Source organism: Oryctolagus cuniculus, chromosome 2 (assembly GCF_051225735.1).
Source record: "Oryctolagus cuniculus isolate XC-2025 breed Fujian yellow rabbit chromosome 2, ASM5122573v1, whole genome shotgun sequence".
Lineage (NCBI taxonomy): Eukaryota > Metazoa > Chordata > Mammalia > Lagomorpha > Leporidae > Oryctolagus > Oryctolagus cuniculus.
Window position 1 is genome coordinate 112,537,023 of NC_142868.1, and position 26,461 is coordinate 112,563,483.

The following is a 26,461-nucleotide window of genomic DNA, read 5'->3' on the forward strand; positions in this document are numbered from 1 at the left end:
AAGCTTCTGAAATTTCAAATATCATTGAAGGCAGCTGTGATAGTTTTGCTCATCAAAATGTGTTTTTTTAGATATTACATTGCCATTGGTTCTATTTCAATAAGAGATTATAAATGACTAATTGACAAAAAACTGTATACAGCTGAAATAGTTCTTTTCATTCAATTATTTATAGCTGTTGTATATTGTCGCTCCCCCTCTTCATGGAGGAACGACACTAAGCCCTGCCTAGGCTTCATATCTGAGTCACGGCACCATTATGTCGCTCCCCCTCTTCGTGGAGGAACGACACTGAACCCTGCGCTGTTCTTTCTGTCTGCTCGGCCCTCCCCGGGTTTGCTGCTGGTTCTTCCCGGGTTGGCTACTATCCCTTCCACCTCCGTGGAAGGGCAGTTCCCCCTGGCCGCATTCCCCACTTCCGCAGGGGAGCGGCACACCGCCGGCCGGCTTTCTCGGGGGCTGCACGGGTTCCCTTAGATGTTCCCCATAGGTGTTTCTGGTGCATGCCGTCTCTCTCCTCCTTTATAGTCCTCCTCCGCCAATCCTAACTCGGCTGCCCACACGCCGAGTACGCTGCTCTCCAATCAGGAGCAAGTCCTACAGTTTATTGGTTGAACTGGAGGCAGCTGTGCAGAAGCTGTTTACTTCTCTCCCAGCGCCATATTGTGGGAGAGCAGATGCATAGAATAAGTCTTAATTCCAGTAACTCAGTCTAGTCCGGTTGCTCCCCACAGTATATACTCCCAGTAAACTGGAGTCTTTTTGCTTTTTTTCCTTGTTAGACTTCTCATTTGGTGAAGTATTAAGCTTTTTTACTGTCACATAAATGTAGAATGTTATCAAAAACAAAGGCAAAGGTAGAAGGTAGGAGAGAGCATCCTGAAGTTCTTAGACTTGAATGTATAAATCATACTGCACTGGTTAACATTAATTAAAAAATAAAAGAATGTTTTTTAAATAAAAATGAGAATTGCTGGAGCTACGCTTTCCAGTTAAAATTCTGTCCCACCCTTCCCTCATTGGTTCCTCTCAACAGCGTGTTACCAGCTGCAGGTCTAAACTATGGCCCAGGGCCCCCTAGGGCTTGAGGGGTGCCGTGTGGCCGGCTCAGCCGTGGGCTCGGAGGGAGTGTTCTTTCAGAGCGTCCTTTCTGGCTTAGTCTCTTGCCCCTGCCCTTGACCAGGGCTGACCTTCTGATTTCTTTTGTTCTGCACCTCTGTGTGCCTGTCTCTGGCAAGAGCCTGCTGTTAGGGGAGGAAGTGTTCCCGCAGGGGCTCAGCCCAGCATCTTCCTGCACTCCGTGCCAGGGTGGGTCTGCTGTGCAAGCGTGGAACGCGTGGCAGGGGCATGAGGGGAGTCTGCTGGGGGCAGCACAGCAGGAGCGGAATCGAGCCCTTTCTGGGTCCACAGCCTGAGGTTTTTGGTTGCTCCAAGTTTCCTTAGAACAAAAATGGCTGGAACTTTCTACTCTTGGAAATGACTGAGGGGGGCAGGGGCTAACGTTTCTTTTCTAATTTTTATTCCGTGTTCATCTTGAGGTTAAAAGCGATGCTAAAAATACATTTAAACTTAGACTCAGGCTTTCCTCCAGTGTTTTTACAGGTTGCATAACTTCTGCACGGAGTATGATTGACTTCACAGACCTCTGGAGGAGGCCTTAGCAGATCTTGAATTCCTTTCTTTTGTTGTAGATAAGGAGAAATCGAGGCAGATGTTTTTTTTTTTTTTTTTTTTTTGGACAGGTAGAGTTACAGAGAAATAGAGAGACAGACAGAAAGGTCTTCCTTCCTCTGGTTCACCCCCCAAATGGCCGCTATGGCCAGCGCTGCTCCGATCCAAAGCCAGGAGCCAGGTGCTTCCTCTTGGTCTCCCATGGGGGTGTAGGGCCCAAGGACCTGGGCCATCCTCCACTGTACTCCCAGGCCACAGCAGAGAGCTGAACTGGAAGAAGAGCAACCGGGACTAGAACCCAGCACCCCAACCTGGACTAGAACCCGGGGTGCTGGCGCTGCAGGCGGAGGATTAACCTAGAGCACCACGACGCCGGCCCCGATTTTTTATTTTTTTAAAGATTATTTGAAAGGTGGGGTTACAGAGAAGAGGCAGAGGGAGAGAGATCTTCTCTCTTCTGGTTTACTTTCCAGATGGCCGCAATGGCTGGAGCTGGACTGGAGGCAGGAGCTAGGAGCTTTTATCTGGGTCTCCCGTGTGGGTGCAGGTGCCCAAGGACTTGGGTCATCTTCCAGTGCTTTTCCAGGAACATTAGCAGGGAGCTGGATTGGAAGTGGAGCAGCCAGGACTTGAACCAGCGCCCATGTGGGATGCCAGTGGTGCAGGTGGCGGTATTACCTGCTACACCACAGTGCTGACCACATGGCTTTTTTGCCCCAAGATTTATTTATCTGAAAGGTAGACTGACGCCATGGAGCAGTCTTCGATCTGATGGTTCACTTCCCAAATGGCTGCAACAGCCAAGGCTGGGCTAGGCTGAAGCCAGGGGCCTGGAACTCCATCTGGGTCTCCCATGTTGGTGGTGGGGGCCCAGCTACTTGATCCATCACACGCTGCCCCCCTGGGTGTGTGTTAGCAGGAAGCTGGAATCCTGAGCAGAGCCAGGACTTGAACCTGGGCACTCTGATCCGAGATGTGGCATCCAAAGCAACATCTTCACCACCACACCAGACTCCTGCCCTGTGATGAATTTATTAAATGATTGTCTAATGAATGGGTGTTCCTTCTGGCTGTTAGTCGGACACGCTGGTGTCATCTTCAGGTTTTGGGACATCCCACAGGGCTCAGTTCAGGGTGGCTGTTTCTCCAACTTAGCTAGGTGTGCACTGGAAGCCAGTCTTGAACTGTCTGGGGTAGGGAGTAATCCTGTCTGAATTGACAGTGGTCATCAGTGGGGATGAGTTACCTGTACTGATGCCCATTTTGTTTCTGTTTTGCTAAGAAGGGGTTTACAGTTGATCTGGTTATGAGCATTTTCAGACATACCCCAGAGTCATGAGAATTGCATAATGCAATCCTGCAGATGAGTTGGGGATCGAGGCTTTTCCCACCTTTGTCTCTGCCTCTCTTCTTCCCTTAAGCCTCCCCCTACCATCCAGGGAGAGCCCCTCTGTGTATTTTTGTCAACAGCTCTGAAAGGTGCAGCCATTGCTGTTTGTGCAGGACCATGGCTGCACGACCACAGCTGGCCACGCTGTGTTGCCGTCACTCAGGTTCAGTCCATTCCCCAGTTTCTTGCTTGCTCCAGGAATCCTGTGCAGCCCCGGGAGGGTTCTGGTCTGTATCCAGCAAGAACCACACACTGCATTTGGTGCTGTGTCTCTCAAGTCTCTTCTTCCAGAAAGCTTCTGCCCCGCCTCTCTCCTGCCCTTGGCCTCTTTTACATGTCACCGATTTGTTGAGAAATTGGCCCCGTTCACGTGTAGGACGTCCCGCCCGCTGCCGGCACCCTTCCTTCTGTTAGGTGTCGCTCAGCTCCCTGCTCTGTCCTCACATTTCCTGAAGCCTGGAAGTTACTCACAAGGGCTTCATTCAATTCAAGCCCAGTGGTGGTTTTGTTGTTTTTAAGGAGGAATACTGAGTACATCAGTGCTTCAGAACACAAAGGGAAAACGGAATGAAAAGGTAAGTTCCATGAAAAAAAAAAAATCTTAATCCATGCATAGAAGGGCTTTTCCTTCTGTTAGAAAGTTCATGGACAGTGCATATGATGAAAAAGCTATCTGTGGGTTTTGAATCTTTTTGCACCAAAAGAAACTTGTCTTTGAATTCCATTACACATGTTCAGTGCATCCTCTCCAGGGGTGCGTACCCCGAGTGATGCCAACCTTACTTGATGGGTTTGAGGACGGTTCGTGGCCTTCTTTTTCCTGCCAGGCAATCCCCCAGAGCATCCTTATGCCACGATCACTGCCCCAGTTTACTTTGTTGAGCTCCCTAAAGGGTGATTTGCTAACTCAGTGAGTGCTTTTACAGCTCTGGAAGGGAAGACTTGGCTTCCTCAGCTGGGGCTGTTGGTTCATTCTGAGCCATTACACACGGGGCATAGGTGAGGAAAACGCTGGCTTCTGTGCCGGTAGTTGTCCGTTCTTAGTGTAAGGAGCTGGTGCCTTGTCGTCTGCAAGGGTGACAAGTGAGCTTCTGAGTTTTCTTGGCTCTTGTTCTCCTTGCTTTCATTTTAATATCATTTTAAAGTTAAGTCTCCGTACTCCAAACGTCTCATGGTCAGAGTTTTCAGAGATACAGAAAAGTGGAAAGAATTGAACTACACAGTGTGAGCACCGTAAGCTAGAGTTTTTTTTTTTTTTTATATTGACTGAGTTTTGTTCAGCTGCTGTCCTTTCTTTTATGCCAATTTTTTAAAGATTGATTTATTACTTTGAGAGAGTTAGAGGGAGAGGAGAGCGAGGTCTTCCATCTGCTGGTTCACTCCCCAGTTGGCTGCAATGGCTGGAGCTGAGCCAGTCCAAAGCCAGGAGCCAAGAGATTCTATCAGGTCTCCCATGCTGGTGCAGGGGCCCAAGCCCTTGAGTCATCCTCTACTGCTTTCCCAGGCCATAGCAGAGAGCTGGATTGGAGGAGGAGCAGTGGGGACACAAACTGGCACCCATATGGGATGCTGGCACTGCGGCCAGAGACTTAGCCTACTATGTCACAGCACCAGCCCCTACTGAAGCCTTTTTGATTTGGACTGTCCCATCTTGGGCCCACCAGAGCCCCCTTCCTGTGACTCATGTGCCTTTGGGTCTGGCCCTATTAATCTTGGAGTGTGCCAACGTTTGAATGTGGTTTGTGCCCCAAGACACAGGTGGAAGCTTCGTGTCTGCGGACAGGTGTTAGGGCAGCGGGAGGTGTAAGAGGGGTTTGAGCTCACTAGAGGTCCCCTCTCAAGAATGGGTTAGTGTCTCTGGGGGAGAACAAGGTCATTCTCTTGTGGCTGGGTTAGGTCTTTGCAGACTGGATCAGTCACAAGAAGGCGTGGTGGTGGTGCTGTCAATGGAGCGTCCCTGGCCGCTGTCTGACCAGGTGGCCTTGCTCGCGTGCTCTGACCGTGAGATACCATCTGCCAGGTCATGATGCAGCGTGAGGGCCTCTCCACGTAGGACCCCCGATCTTGGATTCTTAAGGCCCCCAAATCGTGAGCTAAATAAACATCTAACCCAAAACAGACGAAGATGGGGTGCTTCTTTATTTTCTAGCCAACAGGTTGTTAAATTCTCTTCCTGCGTATTTCCTGCCACTTCTCTAAGTGGCCCTGGCTCCTCTGAGTGGGGATGGTATTTAGAGACCATAGTCTGAGCCATAGGGTTGCTCATTGTTCCTGGGTTCTCAGTACTTCTAAGACTTCAAGTTTTCCAGTAAGTGTGAGCATAAGTGAGTTTAATTTTTTAAAAAAGGAAAATCATGAATTCACATTTGACCAATTTAACTATAGAGCTACAGTTAGAATTTTGATTTGTGTTTCCTGTCTTATACTAAAAATCTCCATTCCTGACAATAGTCTCACAGTTAGCTGTGTCTGGTGTATGTAAAACAATATTGCTATTAACAAGAGTACTTAAATGAATTTTTTTTTGACAGGCAGAGTGGACAGTGAGAGAGAGAAAGGTCTTCCTTTTGCCGCTGGTTCACCCTCCAATGGCCGCCGCGGCCAGCGCGCTGCGGCCGGCGCACTGCGGCCGGCGCACTGCGCTGATCCGAAGACAGGAGCCAGGTGCTTCTCCTGGTCTCCCATGGGGTGCAGGGCCCAAGCACTTGGGCCATCCTCCACTGCCTTCCCGGGCCATAGCAGAGAGCTGGCCTGGAAGGGAGGCAACCGGGACAGAATCTGGCGCCCTGACCGGGACTAGAACCCGGTGTGCCGGTGCTGCAAGGCGGAGGATTAGCCTAGTGAGCCGCGGTGCCGGCCGAAAATTGTTTTTATAGTTCTATTTGGCCTTAGAATATATTGAACTATAAATGTATGAGTCTGGTCAAAAAGTTGTTTAAAAAATAGTTATTTTGGGATATATTGGTGTTGAGCTATAGTGGGTTAAGCCCCTGTTGCGATGCCAGCATCAAGTATGAGTGCCAGTTAGAGCCTTGGCTGCTCCACTTCCAATCCAGTTGCCTGCCAGTGTACCTGGGAAAGCAGCAGAAAATGACCTAGCTACTTGGGCCTCTGCCACCCATGTGGGAGACTTGGATGGAGTTCCAGTCTCTTGGCTTGAGATGCCTGTCTCCTCTTCCAACCAGCCTCCTGCTGACTGCACCCTGGGAGGCAGCAGGTGATGGCTCATGTACTTGCATCCTTGCCACTTGCATGGGAGACCCAGAGGGAGCTCCTGGCTTCAGCCTGACACAGCTCAGGCTCTTGCAGGTATTTGGAGGTGCGGGGGGAAGTCAACCTGTAGATAGAAACTCTCTCTCTCTCTCTGTCTCTGTCTCTGTCTCTCTCATCTCTGTTGCTCTGCTTTTTTTTTTTTTTATCTTTTATTTAATGAATATAAATTTCCAAAGTACGACTCATGTGTTACAATGGCTTCCCCCCCCATACCGTCCCTCCCACCCACAACCCTCCCCTTTCCCACTCCCTCTCCCCTTCCATTCACATCAAGATTCATTTTCGATTATCTTAATATACAGAAGATCAGCTTAGTATACCTTAAGTAAGTATTTCAACAGTTTGCTCCCACACAGAAACATAAAGTGAAAAATAATAGATGATTTTTTTTTAAATGATGATGAAATCAGATCAGACCTATTGTCATGTTTAATCCCAGTGAGAGTCAAGTTGGGAATTGATAATTTCTTTCTTTCTTTTTTTTTTTTTTTTTTTTTTTTTTTTTTACAGAAGATCAGTTTAGTGTACATTAAGTAAAGATTTCAGTCGTTTGCACCCCCATAGAAACACAAAGTGAAATATACTGTTTGAGTACTCGTTATAGCATTAAGCCTCAGTGTACAGCACGTTAAGGACAGAGATCCTACATGAGGAGTAAGTGCACAGTGACTCCTGTTGTTTGTTGCTCTGCTTTTCAAATATACACTTAAAAAAACCATAACACTTTCATGATTCCTAACTCAAACCTATAAAATCCATAAACTATTTGGAGAGAAGCCATCCCTCACCTTGCGTGAGTGCCTCCCTCTGCCATACAGAATGTTATTTTCCGGCTTAGCCCTTCGTTATTTTGCTTCATAGATATTAAACGTATGCTGTATGTCCATAGCCCCAGCCGACCTCTCATTCCAAAGGTCACGTGTAGATTCTGCTCTGTGCCTTATCTTTTTCACCTACTAACTTCTTGGAAATGTGTCCAAATCAGAGTGGAGAGATGATCTTCGGTATTGTTACTGCCGGCCTTGGGGTGCAGCAGGTTAAGCCACTGCCTGTGATGCAGGCATCACATACGGGTGCTGGTTCGACTCCTGGCTGCTCCACTTCAGATCAAGCTCCCTGTTAACTTGCCTGGGAAAGCAGCGGAAGATGGCACTCAAGTGCTTGGGCCCCTGCAGCCACGTGGGAGACACAGGCGATGCCCCTGGCTTTGTCCCAGCTCTGGCTGTTGTGGCTGTTTGGGAAGTGAAGATCTTTCTGCCCCTTTCTAACTCTGCCTTTCAAGTAAATAAATCTTTTGGAAAAATTAGGTTTATTAAATCTTCATATAAAAGTATGCGAGGTGTTGCTTAATGCATTATTTTACAGTTATCTCAAATACCATCCAGGTCCAGCACGCGACCAGCATTCCAGAAAGTCTCTTGCAAAGCTTATTCCAACATACAGTGCCTACCCTTGACTCCTGCCTTCACTTTAACCTTGAAGTTCATACTTCTTCAAGTAGGCATCCCTAAGCTTTATTAGTTGGTTTGTATAATTTTCATCCTTATAATCTTATGTCTTAGTTTCTGTCACATAGCCTGAGTTTTGAGACTTGTCTGTGTTGTAGTTGTCTGCTGTATAAATATACCGCCAGTCATTTATCATTCTGTGCACATTTGGGTTGTGAGAACTTGTTATATGTGTTTTAAGGATCTGTCTGTATTTGAAAGGGTTAGAGAGAGAGATCTTCCATCTGCCAGTTCACTCCCCAGATGGCCACAAGGGCCAGGGCTAGGTGTAGGGTGGGGTGTGTATGTGTGTATGGTATATGGGGTGGGTGTGGTATGAGTGTACGCATGTGTAGTATGTGTGGTATGTGTGTATGCATGTGGTATATGTGGTGTGTGTGTATGCGCATGTGGTATATATGTATGTGTGTATACGTGTATGGTGTGTATGTGTGGCGTGTGTATGCATTTGGTATGTGTATGCATGTGGTATGTACATATGCACATGTGGTATATGTGTATGCTTGTATATGCATGTGGTGTGTGTGGCGTGTGTATATGTGTGTATACATGTATGGTGTGTATGTGTGGCATGTGTATGCATTTAGTATGTGTATGCATGTGGTATGTATGTACATATGCACATGTGGTATATGTGTATGTTTGTATATGCATGTGGTGTGTGTGGCGTGTGTATATGCATGTGTGTATATGTGTGGAGAGGAATTGTTGGTGCAGGGCATGTAGAGCTTTGAGATACTGCAGAAGAATTTCACTGAGGGTTTGTACAAAGTTCTTCAAAGTTTTAGTTGCTTCACATCTTGGCCCAAACTTGGTGTTATCAGCATTTTTCTCCATTGCCGCTTCAGTGAAGGGGTAGCAGTCCATGGTAGCTTTAACTTGAATTTTCTTATAGAAAAAAAAAGTCGATCATTTTTTTTTTCATTTTCAATTATCTTTATATACAGAAGATCGATTCAGTATATATTAAGTAAAGATTTCATAAGTTTGCACCCACACAGAAACACAAAGTGTAAAAATACTGTTTCAGTACTAGTTATAGCATTACTTCACATTGGACAACACATTAAGGACAGATCCCACATGAGAAGTAAGTACACAGTGACTCCTGTTGTTGACTTAAAAATTTGACAATCTTGTTTATGTCATCAGTAATCACCCGAGGCTCTAGTCATGAGTAGCCAAGGCTATGGAAGCCTTTTGGGTTCGCCGACTTCGATCTTATTCCGACAGAGTCATAGTCAAAGTGGAAGTTCTCTCCTCTCTTCAGAGAAAGGTACTTCCTCCCTCGATGGCCCCGTTCTTTCCACTGGGATCTCTCTCACAGAGATCTTTCATTTAGGTCTTCTTTTTTTTCCCCAGAGTGTCTTGGCTTTCCATGCCTAAAATACTCGCAAGGGCTCTTCAGATGGATCCAAATGCCTCAAGGGCTGATTCTGAGGCCAGAGTGCTATTTAGGACATCTGCCATTCTGAGTCTTCTGTGTATCCCGCTTCCCATGTTGGATCGTTCTCTCCCTTTTTTATTCTATCAGTTAGTATTAGCAGACACTAGTCTTGTTTGTGTGATCCCTTTGACTCTTAGACCTATCAGTGTGATCAACTGTGAACTGAAATTGATCACTTGGACTAGTGAGATGGCATTGGTACATGCCTCCTTGATGGGATTGAATTGGAATCCCCTGGCACGTTTCTAACTCCACCATTTGGGGCAAGTCCGATTGAGCATGTCCAAATTGTACATCTCCTCCCTCTCTTATTCCCACTCTTAAATTTAACAGGGATCACTTTTCAGTTAAAATTTAAACACCTAAGAATAATTGTGTGTTAATTACAGAGTTCAATCAATAGTACTAGAACAAAAAAAAAATACTAAAATGGATAAAGTATTACATTGTACATCAACAGTCAGGACAAGAGATGATCAAGTCACCGTTTCTCATAGTGTCCATTTCACTTCAACAGGTTTCCTTTTTGGTGCTCAGTTGTCATCGATCAGGGAGAACATACGATATTTGTCCCTTTGGGACTGGCTTAATTCACTCAGCATGATGTTTTCCAGATTCCTCCATCTTGTTGCAAATGACCGGATTTCATTGTTTTTGACTGCTGTAAAGTATTCTATAGAGTGCATGTCCCATAATTTCTTTATCCAGTCTACTGTTGATGGGCATTTGGGTTGGTTCCAGGTCTTAGCTATTGTGAATTGAGCTGCAATAAACATTAATGTGCAGACAGCTTTTTTTGTTTGCCAATTTAATTTCCCTTGGGTAAATTCCAAGGAGTAGTATGGCTGGGTTGTATGGTAGGGTTATATTCAGGTTTCTGAGGAATCTCCAGACTGACTTCCATAGTGGCTTAACCAGTTTGCATTCCCACCAACAGTGGGTTAGTGTCCCTTTTTCCCCACATCCTCTCCAGCATCTATTGTTGGTAGATTTCTGAATGTGAGCCATTCTAACTGGGGTGAGGTGAAACCTCATTGTGGTTTTGATTTGCATTTCCCTGATTGCTAGTGATCTTGAACATTTTTTCATGTGTCTGTTGGCCCTTTGGATTTCCTCTTTTGAAAAATGTCTATTGAGGTCCTTGGCCCATCTCTTAAGTGGGTTGTTTGTTTTGATGTTGTGGAGTTTCTTGATCTCTTTGTAGATTCTGGTTATCAACCCTTTATCTGTTGCATAGTTTGCAAATATTTTTCCCATTCTGTCGGTTGCCTCTTCACTTTCCTGACTGTATCTTTTGAAGTACAGAAACTTCTCAATTTGATACAATCCCAAATGTTAATTTTGCTTTGACTGCCTGTGCTTCTGGGGTCTTCTTTGCCAGTACCTATATCTTGCAGGGTTTCTCCAATGCTCTCTAATAATGTGATGGTGTCGGGTCATAGATTTAAGTCTTTAATCCATGTTGAGTGAATTTTTGTGTAAGGTGAAAGGTAGGGGTCTTGCTTCATGATTCTGCACGTGGAAATCCAATTTTCCCAGCACCATTTATTGAATAGACTGTCCTTACTCCAGGGATTGGTTTTGGATCCTTGATCAAATATAAGTTGGCTGTAGATGTTTGGATTGATTTCTGGTGTTTTTATTCTGTTCCATTGGTCTATCCATCTGTTTCTGTACCAGTACCATGCTGTTTTGATAACAACTGCCCTGTAGTATGTCCTGAAATCTGGTATTGTGATGCCTCCGGCTTTGTTTTTGTTGTACAAGATTGCTTTAGCTATTCACAAAGTCGATCATTTTATAACTTCCCTGATCATTTGGAAAGCTTACACCAGTCTCCGCGCCATTTATTTTCCAACTGAGTTGACTTTTCCTTAGAATTTTGAGAACTTCTTGTAGAGACGCTGACCATGAACCAGTTGTTGATGTATTACAAATGTCTTCTCCCACTTGGTTGTTCTGCTGTTTGCTTTCTTGGTGTTGTCCTCATGATCCAGAGGTCTTTGTATTACTGTTAGTCATTCTATCTTTTTCTTTAAGGTTAGAAACTGACCAAGTACTCTTACCTGGCCCCAGGACAAAAAAAAAAATCATTCTCTGTCAGCTCTGTTTTGCAATTAACATCTTGTGTTATTTCAACATTTTACAGTATATATTTGTTACAATTATGAACTATACCCGAATTTCCCTATTTTTTAAAATCCAAAATCCCTCCAGCCTCCCCGCTTCTCTGTTCCCAGCTTCTGCTAATCACCACTCTGTTCAGATTGAGATTTTCCTAAGCTCCCACATGAGGGAGAAAATGCAGTATTTGCCTTTCCGTGTCTAACTTACTCCATTCAATGTCGGTCCTTCTATTTTGCTGACAGGATTTCAGTTTTTATGGCCAAATAGTATTCCATTCTGTACGTACAGACCACATTTTCTTGACCTGATCATCTGAGGATGTGCACCTTGGTTGGGTGCCTATCTCGGTAGTTGTGAACAGTGCTGCAAATAAACGTGGCGGAGCAGGTGTCTCTTAGATGTGGTGAGCTCCTGTCCTTTGGATAAGTACGCAGTAGTGGGATTTCTGGGTCACATGGCAGTTCTATTCATAGTCTTTAAAGAAAGCTCCATACCCTTCCGTATGGCTGTACTAATTTACATTCCCCCCAGCAGTGTGTAGGAGTTCCCTCATTCCCCATATCCTTGCCTGCATTTGTTACTTCCTGTTTGGTCACAGCTGTTCCAACATGCTGTTACCCTCTTACTGCACACAAGTACCACAGTACATCCCGATGCACGTCTGCATTACGTTTAGTTGTTACTCTGGTAAGTAATGCCCCACTAGGTATCTTCATATGTAAGTCCCCCTTTTACTGCTGACTGTCTGGCATAGATTCCTAGAAGTAAGATTGCGAGTGGCGGGGCTGTGAGTGTGAAAGGCTGATGGGATAGTGCTCACTTCCCCATCCTCCTCCCGGGCGTATCACTTAAATTCCCATCAACAGGGTGTGAAAGCCCCTACTTTTCCGTAGACTTGTCATCAGACGTCACACTGTTGGTTATTTGCCAACCTGGTAGGTGAGACATGATGTGTGCACATTGTTTTAGTTTGCATTCCTTTTTATTTATGAGGAAGTTAGCATCGTTTGTATTTAAGGGCTGTTGACAGAAACAGTGTTCATATTATTTGCCTAGTGTTCCACTGGATGATTTTTTTCTTTAAACTTTTAGACAATATTAGGAGTGTTAGCCCTTTACCTGAGAGATGAACTAAAAAATATTGTTTGGTGGCTTTGCTTTTGGTGTGTTTTACCATATGTTTTTATTCAAAGTAGTAGGATTTGTTAATCTTTTCTTTAATAGTTTTTCATTTTGAGTCCTGAATGGGGAGGGTTTTCCAAATATTTTTTAAAAGATTTATTTATTTATTTGTTTATTTGAAAGGCAAAGTTAGAGAGGCAGAGGCAGAGAAAGATGTCTTCCATCCGATGCTTCACTCCCCACTTGGCCACAATGGCCGGAGCTGCGCCGACCTGAAGCCAGTAGCCAGGAGTCTCCCTCGGGTCTCCCACGTGAGTGCAGGGGCCCAAGGACCCAGGCCATAGCAGAGAGCTGGATTGGAAGAGGAGCAGCCGGGACTAGAACTGGTGCCCATATGGGATGCCGGCGCCTCAGGCCAGGGCGTTAACCCGCTGTGCCACAGCGCTGCCCCCCCCCCATTTCTAACTTATAGAGGAATTCACCTATGTTTTCTTCAAGTACAGATATCCCTCAAATTATGATGTGGTTATATCCCAATTAAATGTGTTTTAAGTTGAATATATGATAATCAAAAACATATCTTATAGTTGGGCAAAGTCGCCTAAGACAAAGCCTGTTTGGAATGAAGTATTGCCTCTCTCTCATAATCCATTGAGTACCTGTATTCATAAAACATGGGTTGTGCGGTACCATGTCGTGTGTGGACAGTCACAGAGCTGGCTGGGGCTAGGACTGTCACTGTCCAGTAGCGTGAGAGTATCATATGCTTATTGCTACCTGGGAAAAGACCAAAACTCAAAACTTGTTTGTCGAACACGTATCACTTTTACACTGTTGTAAAGTTGAGAAATCTTCAGTTGAACAGTTGTAAGTACTTTAAGATCAAGTTACTTATTTGAAAGGCAGGGTGAGAGAAGAAGAGACAGAGAAAGCTTGCATCTACTGGTTCATTCCCCGACATAGCCGCAACAGCTGGGACTGGGCCAGATCTGAGCTAGGAACTCCTTCCGGGTCTCCCACGTGGGTGGCAGGGATCCAAGCACTTGGGCCATCATCTGTTGCCGTCTTAGGCCATTGGCAGGGAGCTAGATTGGAAGTGGGCAGCCAGAACTGAAGCCAGCACCCCGATATGAGATACCAGCATTGCAAATGGTGGCATAGCCTGGTGCACCCCAACACCGGCCCCCGGGACTGGATGTTTTAGAGATGTTACTGTGAGCATTCTGGTTTGTGTTATTTCTGATGAGAGGCCTGCTACCATCCTCTGTTCCTATGTAAATATTATCTCTTTACTTTGGATCTCTGGTTCTCAATAATCTCTTCATTGGTATGATATCATTTATGCTTTTTTCTGCTGGAGGTTTTTGAAGTTTTTTTGAAGTTGTGTGTTTATAGTTTTCACTGTACTTGAAGAATTTCAGCTGTTTCTTCCAATATCTTTTTCTCTATTCTTTGCTCTCACACACTTTCCCCTGCAACTCCAATTACAAGTATTTTTAGGTTTCTTTGTTTCTTTTAAAGACTTACTTAAGACACAGGGTTAGAGAAAGAGAGAAACAGAACGGGAGAGAGCTTCCATCTGCTGGTTCACTCCCCAAACGGCCAGAATAGCCAGCGCTGGGCCAGGCCAAAAACGGGAGCCAGGAGCTTCTTCTGGGTCTCCCACTTGGGCAGCGAGGGCCCAAGCACTTGGGCCACCTTCCACAGCTTTCTCAGGCGCAGTAGCAGAGAGCTGGGTCTGAAGTGGAGCAGCTGGGACTTGAACTGGCGGCTTTATGGGGTGTCAGCAACCCACTGTGCTGTGACGATCTCTTGTTCCACAGCTTGCGGATGCTCTGTTCTTCCTGTAGCTGTCAATCCTTTCCCCTCATTTTTCATTTTGGTATTCATTACTCTGTCTTCAAGTTCCCTTCTCTCTTTTTTTTTCTACCTACAGTTAATTTCTAATCTACTTTTAATCCCAGCCTCAATGTATTTTCACTTAAGGTACTATATTTCTCACCCTTAAAGATCTGATTTGGGTTGTTTAAATGTCTTCCATTTAGTTTCTCGGTTCATGCCTTCCTCTACCTTTTGAACACATGGAATCTGTTTTTTTTTTTTTTTTTCAAAGATTTATTTTATTTATTTGAAAGAGTTAGAGGTAGAGACAGAGAGAGAGAGGTCTTCCATCCTCTGGTTCCCTCCCCAGGTGGCCCAACGGCTGGAACTGCGCCGATCGGGAGCCGGGAGCCAGGTGCTTCTTCTGGGTCTCCCACGTGGGTGCAGGGGCCCAAGGACCCAGGCCATCTTCCACTGCTATCCCAGGCCATAACAGAGAGCTGGATTGGAAGAGGAGCAGCCAGGACTAGAACCGGCGCCCATGTGGGATGCCGGTGCTTTAGGCCAGGGCATTAACCCACTGCACCACAGCGCTGACCCCACGTGGAATCTATTTGTAGTAGCTGTTTGTCCTGGTCTGTAGATTGTGTTGCCTGGGCCATTTCTGATTCTGTATCTATTAATTTTTTTTCTTTTGGTTATAGGTCCAATTGTTCTGTTTTCTGTCTCTGAAGAAATGTGTCTAGGGGAACTAATAAAAGGACAGTTTAGAGGTTTCAATGATAAACTAAAAATTCATTTTACTTTTGGTATCAAAGAGATTGACTTTTTCATTTGTAACTCTTTTTTTAGGGACTCTTGATTTAATTTGAAGGCCAGAAAGGGCAAGAAGACATTTAAAAATAATTGTTGCATTTTTAAAAAATATTTGTCTGAAAGGCAGAGTGACAGACACACAGAGAGAAAGAGATCTTTGATCTACTGGTTCACTTCCTAACTGGCTGCAACAGCTGGGACTGGGCCAGGCAGGAGTCTGGAACTCCATCTGGGTCTCCCACGTGGGAAGCAGAGGCCCGAGTACTGGGGCCATCTTCCACTGCCCAACCATGTGCATAAGCTCGGAGCAGCTGGGTCGGACTTGAACCAGTACTTCCAGGTGGGGTGCTGGCATTGCAGGCAGCGGCTACCACACGGATCCCCAGCAAGAAAACTATGTAAAAAAGACGCTCAAAGCTAACTTTCTTAAACTGTAAGAAAAACACACGTGGTTGAGAGTTCCGTAAGTTGTGAATTCCATAAGTGATATTAAACTTGAACTTGTTACATGTTTCTGTAAAGATCCTGCTTTATCCTTACAGCTTAGATGTTCAAGTATCCCCTTAAAGAATGCAAGGCTTCTGAAAACAGAGCTCTGGTCTTCTCCCTCCCACGTCTGTAATTTTTATTTGGGTTCTTAGCACCTGCGCCCTCTCCCTGGGTTGAGTATTGAATGAAATTTGGGAGTAACGCTTCCATGTCGGTGAGAGTCTGCGCTAGCCACTGGTCATCGCGTGATGTGCTCACGGATGGCCAATAGAGAAATGTCTTGCTGTTTGGGAGGTGCAGATGTGAGCTATACACACAGAATGCCTGTTTCCTTGTAAACTGGCACTTGGGTTGCTGGAGAAGCCCACGTATCCAGTTGGCTACTATGCAGAGATAAAACAGAAGCTTGCTTCAGGTTATTTGTGGCTGTAGGTGCAGACAATGAGATACTTGTTTTATTTCCTGAAAGCACTCTGGGGAAGGCCTAAGGGAATGAATACTGAGTGTGAATTTCGGTGTGACTCAGCTGCTGGGCTCTTCCCCGATCGTGATGGTGTCCTGGGTAGAGCAAGGCTCTCGGAGGAGTCCTGTCAGTGGGCTTCAGAGCTGACTCCACTATGCACTTTCTCGCTCCTGCCTTCAACGTGGAGATAATGCCTCCCCACCTCGTGACATTTGTAGAAAGATAAATGATGCTAAGTCTCTGGCATACCCAATGAGCTGCTGACCCATATTGGGCACCCAGCAAATGCCCTCTGCCAGCCCCTCTGGGTGTTCCAGCATAGAGCTTGGTTACTCGCAAATCATCCACGCGGTTGGTTTTGCCATCTTGGTTACGATTTCTAATACAACATCCGTAAGTCTGATTTCCTCTACCCTCATTGGACTTCAATATTCTTAGAAAATGAAAGTCTTTTTCTGCAAAATTAAGGGCCCTAATAAAGCATAATCTTGCTAGTGGGACTTGGGTTCCAGCCCACAGTACTGCAATGAATTTGGGCTTTAGACGGCTTTATTAGTCAGCTCCAGCTATCACACCACCACAGACTGGCATACCTGAACAGCTGACATTTATTTTTTTCACCATTGTAGGGGCTGCAAGTTCAAGGTCAGGGTGCAGACAAGGTTGGTTTCTGATGAGGCCTGTCTGTTCTCTCTGGCCTTCTGTTTGTATTCTGCACCCCTGGTGGCTCCTCTTGTTATAAGGACACCAGTCCTGTTGGATTAAGGGTCCCACTCATGACCTCACTTAACCTTAATTCCCTCCTTGAAAACGCCATCTCCAAATAAGTTAGGAACTAAGGCTTCAGTGAAGGAGTGTTTTTTGAGGGGGGCCACCATTCAGGCTGTGACAACAGCTCCCTGTCTTGGTTTTGGAAGGGCCTCAGCAGAAGAGGTAGAAGCATTTCTGACGTGTTCATTTGTAGGCTTTTAATTTTTCTGGGTCCATGAGGTTATATCAAAAAGCTCATGGGAGATGGAATTAAAAATAGCTTATTTTGGTGTGTTTAAAAAAGTGTTGAAATCCACGTGGTTTCTCATGTTCTGTGGACATGCTGAAGAGCCCCTCACACAATAGGGCAGTCGCTCACTTACTTTCTCGTCTGTTCACGTCATTTGTGTGCCCACAATGCAGTAACTTCCTTTGGCCATAAAGTACAGAGATACATGATACGTTCACTTGTTTGTAACTCCAGCAGTTATACACATTAAGCAATAGTTTGCCTTACCAGGTAGCCTGTCTTCCATTTTCTATCTCACCGTTTCTTTTTGTAAAAAGCTGTTTTCGGGTGGTCTGCTGCCTCACATAATTTGAAAAACTCTGCTACTGTGTAGGTTCCGAGTTGTGATGAGTGACATGCGTTGATGAGTTTCCTCTCTAGTCTTCTGAGGTTGCGGATGTGCAGTTGACTTGCCTTGATGGATGGTATTTGTGAAGCCCATCATAAGACTTCCCTGCAGAGGAAATGATAGTTTGGAAAATTTCCCTGCCATTTGGTAACCTTTGTAGGAAATACGTAGAAGACGGCAGGGTGGAAAAGTTTCATCATATTGATTGTCTTTGCTGGGAGAGGCACACAGCTATGTCTTCTGTTAGGAGCAGGTTGTCATAAAATCTAACTTTGGCTCAGTGACAGCTTGTGTGTTTATTTTTGCTTTCAAAGTATGGGCTTAATTTTTGCTTTGGAATTATCTTTTCCTATCGTAAGCTCCTTCCCAGTAGAAAGACATACCCTTAAAAAAAAAAGACATATTTTTTGATGACTTTGTCTCAAGCCTTAATTCCACAGTGATATCTCGCGTTGGAGCTTAGTTTTAATTTTATCCATGTTGTCGTAAAGTTATCAGTGGAGGAAGACATGCATAGTTAAGCGTGTTTGACCTATAAGGTGGAATAGCAGGATAAATGAAAAACTTGGCCACATCACTGGGGATTGTGGAGGGGAGAGGGTGCGCTCATTCAAGTGCAAGCACAAAGTGGGGCCTTCGTGGTCCAGCCATAGCGAGTGCTGCCCCTAAGAATTCTGTCGGTGATAAGCAGAGATTCAAAAGTAGCTGCTGTGGGCGGACCCCAGGGTACTTGAAGGCTGTAGAGAATGAGTTTATATCCTCCTGGTTTGCCCTGCATTCGATCTAAGACCTTGGATAGGTGTTTGAGCCTTCTTTTATGTGTTCAGTCTTCATCACAGATCAGTGGGACAGAGCCTGGAACAGATTTGAACCACAGATGTGAGTCCTCTCCCTCCTTTTTGTGCCTACCTGATCAGAACCCAGTCTGGATCCCGAGTGGACCCTTGGGCACTCGGATGGCATTTAGGTTGTGCCCAGCCGTGTTTGAGAGCCTCTGGATTCTGGAATATATGCCTGTGTTTCACATACCCCTTACATAGCCTGAAGGCTGTCTCACAGAGTATTTTAAATAGCATGTGTGTTGCAGTTGATTTCTCAACAATGTTGTGGATTTGTTTCTGAGAGGAGGAGCGTGTTGGGGGCAGGAGGTGCAGAGTCACCACACCAGACCCCCGGAGTCGGGTGAAAGCAGGCCTGAGGCGAGCAGCAGACTCATTTATTTGAGTTAGTACAACAGCTTATATAGCCAAGACCAGCCAATCCAGTCAAGGGGCGGTCTATGCCCCAGCCAATTACAGCCTGTTGCCAGGCAGTTTCCAAAGCCATCCAATCACAGCCTGTTGCCAGTCAGGCTCTTGTTGCCAGGCAGTTTCTGAAACCATCCAATCATGGCCTGCTGTCAGTCAGGCTCTGTTGTCATGTGGTTTCCTCTGTTGTCATGTGGTTGCCGAAGCCATCCAATCACGGCCTGTTGCCAGGCAGTTTCTGTTGTCAGCGGCCATCTTGGCATGACTTTTTCACCTCAGTGGCCATTTTAGCATGAACTTTTCACCGCAGTGGCCATCTTGATATGACCTTTTCACCTCATTCTACCACACATGCGTAAGACAAAGTGTATGTTGAACTGTCAGGTCAGGTGTGGCGTAGTGTTGAACCTCACGTTCAGATTGCGGAGCACCTTGGGTTTTTGCATTGGGGAGGCTCTGGATCTAAAAGCTGTGGGCATGAATTGATACTCCAGGAGAGGGAGGCTGCAGATGAGAGCGAGTTCAGTTTGATCACAAGTCTGTCTGACTTTAGTAGGCGCTCTGTGGCTCGGGTGGCTGTGGGGCCCCTCTCAGAGCCCAGGTGATTCTGTGCTGTTGTCGTTAGAGGATCTCTTGCTTCCTTCCTACTTGGGGATCCGCTACACCAGGTGCACGTGATACACTGGGCCTTTTCTTGTCCAGGACTGAACTTCCTTCAAGTCCATAGTCCTTGCCAAGCATCTGCTGTGTTGGGTCCTTTGCTAGATGCGGGCACGCTCCCTGGGGTGAAGTACCCGTTGTCCAGTGGCATGGCTAGGAGGCTTCTAGGGAGGAAATACAGCTAAAACAACTAAGCTTTTTACTAATGGTGTTGCTGAATGCATCCAGAATACAGTGAATGTGTGTTTAATTGCCTTTAACTTACTGTATATGACTTACTGCTTTTGTGTTTTTAACATATACCATAAAACTGTCTCATAGGTTTTTAAGGGATAGTGCTGTACATGATATAAGGTATAAATCTGGAAACCTGTAAGTTTGCCAGGCTCTTGTTTGTGTGGAAGACTGCCTGTTGCCACCGAGGCTGCCTGTTGTGTGTGGCAAACCCTGGGGCATCAGGGGAGCCTTTACAAGAGGTTCGTCTTCTGTGAACTTGGACTTGGGACCTTCATGCGAGACTATTCAAAACCGGTTCACTCCTTGGGCTTAGTCCATGCTGGCCGAGCTCTGGGACTACGAATGTTTCTGTCGCTAATGTGTAGGAGGTCAGGCTCCCATGCCTTAGCAAGGTGGGCAGTTGGGTCACCAGACAGTCCCAAGGGTGACTGTGCTGGTCACCCAGCCCATCACATGGGAGTGAGACTGGTACTTGGAAATTCCGGTGCTGTGGCAGGAGAGACCACAGCTCTGGCGGCCAGCACCTGCCTCTCAGCTGGCGGCCTGAGTCCCACAGTGCGAGAGCCCAAGAAGCGTTAATAATTGTGACGCAGAGGTGTGGGATATTTGGGAAAGGAGTTCCTGCCCTCAGAATTACGTTGAGATTTAAATCGCTGTCCTTTCCTCTTCTATTGCAGGTGCAACGTTGGAGGAAATCAACCAGCACTGGGACTGGCTGGAGCAGAACCTCCTGCACACGCTGTCTGTCTTTGATAATAAAGATGACATTGCCAGTTTCGTGAAAGGTAAAGTCAAGGTAGGGTCCTTGATTTTCATATTTCTCCCCGTTTCCCCATCTTTGTTTTTATTTATTTGAAAGGCAGATTTACAGAAAGGCAGAGAGAGAGAGAGAGAGAGATCTTCCATCCGCTGGTTCACTCCCCAAATGGCTGTGATGGCTAGAGCTGCGCTGATCCGAAGCCAGGGAGCTTCTTCCAGGTCTCCCACGTGGGTGCAGGGACCCGAGGACTTGGGCCATCTTCTACTGCTTTCCCAGGCCATAGCAGAGAGCTGGATGGGAAGTGGCAGCCGGGTCTCAAACCGGTGGTCATATGGAATGCTGGCACTGCAGGTGGTGGCTTTACCCACTACACCTCAGCGTCAGCCCCTCCCCATCTTTCTGATTGCTTCCTAGGGCACTGAACGTGGCAGGATTCTGACCAATTTTTCCACTCTGGCTGATTTTTTTGTTTGTTTTTTGGCCTAATATGTAAGACCAAATAAATTCAACTTGTCAGAACTTACACAGTCAGTTCAACAAAACACACCTGAAATTTAAAAATAACATCAGTCCTGGGGCTGACGTTGTGGCATAGCAGATAAAGCCATCTCCTAGGACATCGGCATCCTCCATGAGCACCAATTCGAGTCCTGGCTGCTCTGCTTCCAATCCAGCCCCTTGCTGTTGGTCTTGGAGAAGCAGCGGGAGGTGGTCTAAGTGCCTGTGCCCCTGCCACTCACTTGGGAGACTCAGATGAAGCTCCTCCCTGGCCTAGCTCCAGCGTTGGAGGGAAGATCTCTCCATCTCTCCCCATCTCTGTAATTCTACCTTTCCAATAAGTAAACATTTTGAAAAATGAAAAATCAAAAGAACATCATTCCTAGGCATAGTTCTTATTGTGACCTCACTGAAGACCTTTTATCTGGAATACTAGACTCCTTAAATTGGTTACTCCTAGCTTTATTGCAGCTGTGATAACTTACACCTCTATATTTTGCTGGGCCTAGCACATTCCTCATCTTCAGGAAAGTGGATGTTTATTCTTAAAATCTGTAAATGGAATGTACATGGAATAGAGCCAGTTAAGTCTTGATAAGTAGGGAGAGGGATATATTGGGGCTACAGGGTTCTGTAACTTGTCTCATTGCAGTAACGTGGGTAACTGTGCTTTGAAACCCTCTCCAGGGAGCAGGGTTTTTCACGCTGAATTCAACACTCTCATTAGCCACCTTAGCACATCAGCCTGAGAGAGTTTTTCCCCCTCAGGGTAAAACATCCCAGACCATCGATTTTGTTTATTTTATTTTATTTATTTATTTTTTTTTCAGAAAGCTTGGCTTTCTGATGTGTGAAGTGCTATAGCTTTTAGTAAAAGGTGTCAGGGAATTCTGGACTGTCGAAGAACAAAAGAGAAGCGAGAAGCATCTTTCCCTTTGGGGACTGCCAGGTACTTGCAGGATCAGCTGAGAAGTGAAGGCTGACGCAGTCCAGCCAGTTGGCGGCATCAGCTGGTGTCCTCTGCCTGTTACCTTGTTGGGGGGGATGCAGCTGGCTCTTGGGGTCACCCCCAAGGCCCATTCCAGCTGACCGTGGTTGTGGTCCTTGGGTCAGGTCACATTGGGGTGTGGCTGCAGAAATGCCTCTTTGATGGTGACGTTGCACACTTGGCTTCTGTGCTGGGGTGGGGTTGCAGTGGGTCTCTGGTACGATTCTCTCTGGAGGGGAGCAGTCACTCCCGCTGCAGCCGTCTTGGAAAGGCTCCTGTCAGAGATGGGGGAGACACTTTTTCAGGGCTGGGGCCCTGGAAGTTAAACTGACAAGAGGCAGATGAACAAGAAAAAGGTGGTTTATTTTAATGCTTGCAACATGCATGTAGGTAGAAGAAATTCTGTAATGAGCAACATAAAAGGGAGTTTAAAACTTGGGCATATATATAATATATACTAACATATAATATATATTATATATATATATTATATATTATGTAAGTATGTATTTTAAAGCTTTATGTTTTAAAAGATTCTTTAAAATATTTATTTGAAAGGCAGAATTCTGGGGTGGCAGGAAAAGAGAGATTCCATATGCTGGTTTATTCCCCAAGTGGCTGGGATGACCAGGGCTGGACCAGAGCCAGGAGCTTCTTCCGGATCTCCCACATGGATGGCAGGGGCCCAGGCACTTGGGTCATCCTCTGCTGCTTTCCTAGGTGCCTTAGCAGGTAGCTGGATTGGAAGTGGCACAGCCAGGACTTGAACCAGTGCCCATATGGGATGCTGGCACTGCAGGCAGCAGCTTAACCCATTATGCCACAGTACCGACCCCAAAGCTTTATTTATTTATTTATTTTTTGACAGGCAGAGTGGACAGAGAGAGAGAGAGACAGAGAGAAAGGTCTTCCTTTGCCGTTGGTTCACCCTCCAATGGCTGCCGCGGCTGGCGCACCGCGCTGATCCGAAGGCAGGAGCCAGGTACTTTTCCTGGTCTCCCATGGGGTGCAGGGCCCAAGCACTGGGGCCATCCTCCACTGCACTCCTGGGCCACAGCAGAGAGCTGGCCTGGAAGGGGGGCAACCGGGACAGAATCCGGTGCCCCGACCGGGACTAGAACCCGGTGTGCTGGCGCCGCAGGCGGAGGATTACCCTAGTGAGCTGCGGTGCCGGCCCCCAAAGCTTTATTTTTTAAAACATGTTTACCTGAAAGGCAAAGCAACAGCCCCACGTAGATCTTCCATCCCGTGGTTCTCTCCCCCAGTGCTCACAACTGCTGGGGCTGGGCCGGGCCGAAGCCGTGAGCCGTGGCAGAGACTCGTACACTTGAGCCGTTACCTACTGCCTCCCGAGTGCCTCGCAGGAAGCTGTGTTGGAAGCAGAGGCAGAACTTGATCCCGAGCACTCTGACAGCGGATGTGGGCATCCCAGCAGTGGCTTAACTCGCTATACCACAGTGCCTACACTTTATATTGCTCTAGTATAATTGATAGTGTAATATATAATATGCATTTATATAAAAATGAAGTATGTGTTTACATTTTACTTTTCATTGTGTTTGAAGAGAGAGACGGGGAGAGAGAGAGCACTTCCATCAGCTGGTTTACTCCCCAGATGTCCACACCAGCAGAAGCCAGGAGCCTGGAACTCAGTCTGGGTCTCCCATGGAGAAGGCAGGGACTCAACCATGAGCAGCCTAAAAGGGATCCATCTGCTTCCCAAGGCGTGGATCAGCAGGAAGCTGGAATGGGAAGCAGGGCTGGGACTTGAACCCAGCACTCCAGTAGGGATGCACGTGTCCCAGGTGGCATCGTAACTCCTGGGTCAAGTGCCTGCTTCTAAAGCATCTTGAAGAGATAACAAGAAATTGAAAGAGAAGTGACAACACAGGAAGGGTGTGTGGCAGCAAACTTGGAAAGATGAGCGGAGCACAAGTGTTTTTTTAAATTTTATTTATAACAAGGGCAGCAGTTGGGTAGCTAACATAATGAGTTCTTATTTTGTTAGAAAAATGTTAAGAGGTAGAGAGAGACAGAGTGCATGCTCCATTGTTTACGCCCCAGATGCGCACAGTGGCCCCCAGTTGCGAGCCAGGGACTCCGTTCACGTCTCCCACAGCGGGGTAGGAACTGAGTCACTTGAGCCATCATCACCTGCTGCTTCACAGCGTCCACACTGGCAGGAAGCTAGAGTCGAGAGCCAGAGCTGGGTATTGAACCCAGGCACTTGAGTGTGGGCGGCGAGGATCTTCAGCTACTGGGCCAGATGCCCACCTCAGGTGCTGTAGTAAGGTTTCTGAGTTGAATTCCCTGCAGTGGTGTCTCTGAGAGTCTAGCTTCCTCCTGGTACAGGAGAGGGAATCGCACTTGTTCACAGGAGAACTGTGTCTGGCTGTGGCCTAAGGCAGGGGCCGGGGGAAGGGAGGGGACAGAAAGCGTTTCTGATGTCTACTTCTTAATTGTTATTGGTTCCAAATAAGGGAGCATATTTTGGGGTGACAGATTGACTTCTGACACTTTTTTCTGAAATTCCTTTTAAAAAATCCCGAGGAGGGGCAGGCATTTGGTGCAGCACTTAAGAAAGTGCTCTGCAGGGGCCAGCACTGTGGTATAGCAGGTGAGGCTACCACCTGCAGTGCCGGCTTCCCATATGGGCACTGGTTCGAGTCCTAGATGCTCCTCTTCCAATCTGGCTCTCTACTGTGGCCTGGGAAAGCAGCAGAAGATGGCCCAAGTCCTTGGGCCCCTGCACCTGCATGAGGGACCTGGAAGAAGCTCCTGGCTTCAGGTCAGCGCAACTCTGGCCGTTGCGGCCATTTGGGGAATGAACCAGTGGATTGAAGACGCCTCTGCCTGTGCCCCTCTGTAACTTTCTGCCTTTCAAATGAATAGATCTTTAAAAAAAAAAAAAAAAAAAAAAAAAAAGGCGCTCGGGATACCTGCACCCAATATTGGAGAGCCTGCGTCTGAGTCCTAATTCTGAGTGCAGCTTCCCGATGAACCACACCCTGGAGGTCAGCAGATGATAGACTGAGTGTTTGGGTTTTCATCACCCACGTGGGAGACCTGAATTGAGTTCCTGGCTCCTGGCTTCAGCCTGGCCCAGCCCTGGTTGTTGTGGACATTTGGGGAGTGAAGCAGTGGGTGGGAGATTGTCTGTCTATCTGTCTCTCTCTGTCTCTCTCTCTCTTTCTGTCTCTCTGCCTTTCAAATTAAATCTTGTGTTTTTAAGTCCTGAGGACGCATAGCTCTGGGCAGTGAGGGGCCTGCCCGGGCTCTCCTGGCAGCACGGAGTGGTGAGACTTCTCCCTTCCTGTGGCCAAATCCTAAGGCTCTGGGAGTTGACTTTGCCTATGCATGCCCTGGACATTGTCTGGCTACTCTCTAAAGCTTAAGTAAGCAGACAGACTCCTCCTGCTTCAAGCTGTGCCTGGGATCGGCCATTGTCCATAGAAGTCAGAAGTCTGTGCATCCACAGAGGTTGTTGAGCAGTGTGGTTAGTGGTGCGTTAAGCCTATGAGTATAAAGTAAATTGAAAGTATGTTATTGCCAAAATTAAGGGGAGGGGAGGAAGGGGGGAAAGTATAGAGCTGTATCTATGGAATACGTGGGATCTATTCTCTTTAAAAAATTAAAAAGTAGTCTGTCCATCATTATGGCCATGTCCAGTCCCATGAGGTCAGCAGCTCTGCCCCTTTGCTGTAGACTTTTATAAACACCCTATCACGTCTCCCTCTGAGCACAGGGAGAGGTCTACATTCAGTGTATAGCAGACACATCTTTACAAGTTTACCGGGGTTGTGTGTTGGGCTGGCTGTAGAGATGGCAATCAGGGTGTCAGTGTCCCACACTGGAGTGCTCCGGCTCCTGTTGCCGGACTCCAGCTAATGCCCACCCCGGAAGGCAGCATCCGGGGCTCGAGTAACTGGGTCTCTCCCGCCCACATGCACGAGATGCATCCAGTAGACTCGGCCTCAGCCTGGCTTAGCCTTGGCCATCTCTGGCTTTTGAGAGCTCCCTATCTGTCTCTGTGTCTCAAATAAAATTGGAAAAGCTCATCTTTCTTAATTATAACTTATAAAAAGATTTATTCTAAAGGCAGAGATGCAGAGAGAGAAAGAAGGGTCTTCCATCCACTGGTTCACTCCCAGGTGACTTAAATGGCCAGAGCTACACTGATCCGGAGCCAGGAGCCAGGAGCTTCTTCCAGGTCTCCCACGCAGGTGCAGGGGCCCAAGGACTCGGGCATCTTCTACTGCTTTTCCAGGCTGCAGCAGAGAGCTGGATTGGAAGTGGAACAGCCAGGACTCAAACTGGCACCCATATGGGATGCTGGCACTGGAGACTGGGGCTTTAACCCACTGTGCCACAGCGTCAACCCCTCTTAATTATAGCTTTAATGATTTTGTTTATAACGCTACATAAAATTAGGAAAATTAAAGAAAAACATGAAAATTCAAATCATTTAACGTTTCACCAACCTTTAGATTTATCTGAAAAAAATAATTACATTCAATGACATTATTAAAATTTTTTTAGAACGAAAGACAGCATGA

The 26,461-nt window shown here is 46.5% G+C and overlaps 1 protein-coding gene across 13 annotated transcripts in view; it reads left to right on the forward strand.

Annotated features, from left to right (window-relative positions):
- The window catches only part of TBC1D8 (TBC1 domain family member 8), a 131,092-nt gene that overhangs the window by 58,282 nt on the left and 46,349 nt on the right, over positions 1–26,461 (forward strand). For 11 of the 13 annotated variants that reach the window (XM_051835502.3, XM_051835511.3, XM_051835506.3 and 8 more), the window contains one exon: positions 20,337–20,455. In XM_051835502.3, coding sequence (XP_051691462.2) covers positions 20,337–20,455 — 119 coding nt within the window. The remainder of the gene's footprint in view (positions 1–20,336; positions 20,456–26,461) is intronic. The other 2 variants (XM_089327483.1, XM_089327484.1) reach the window with 1 other exon arrangement.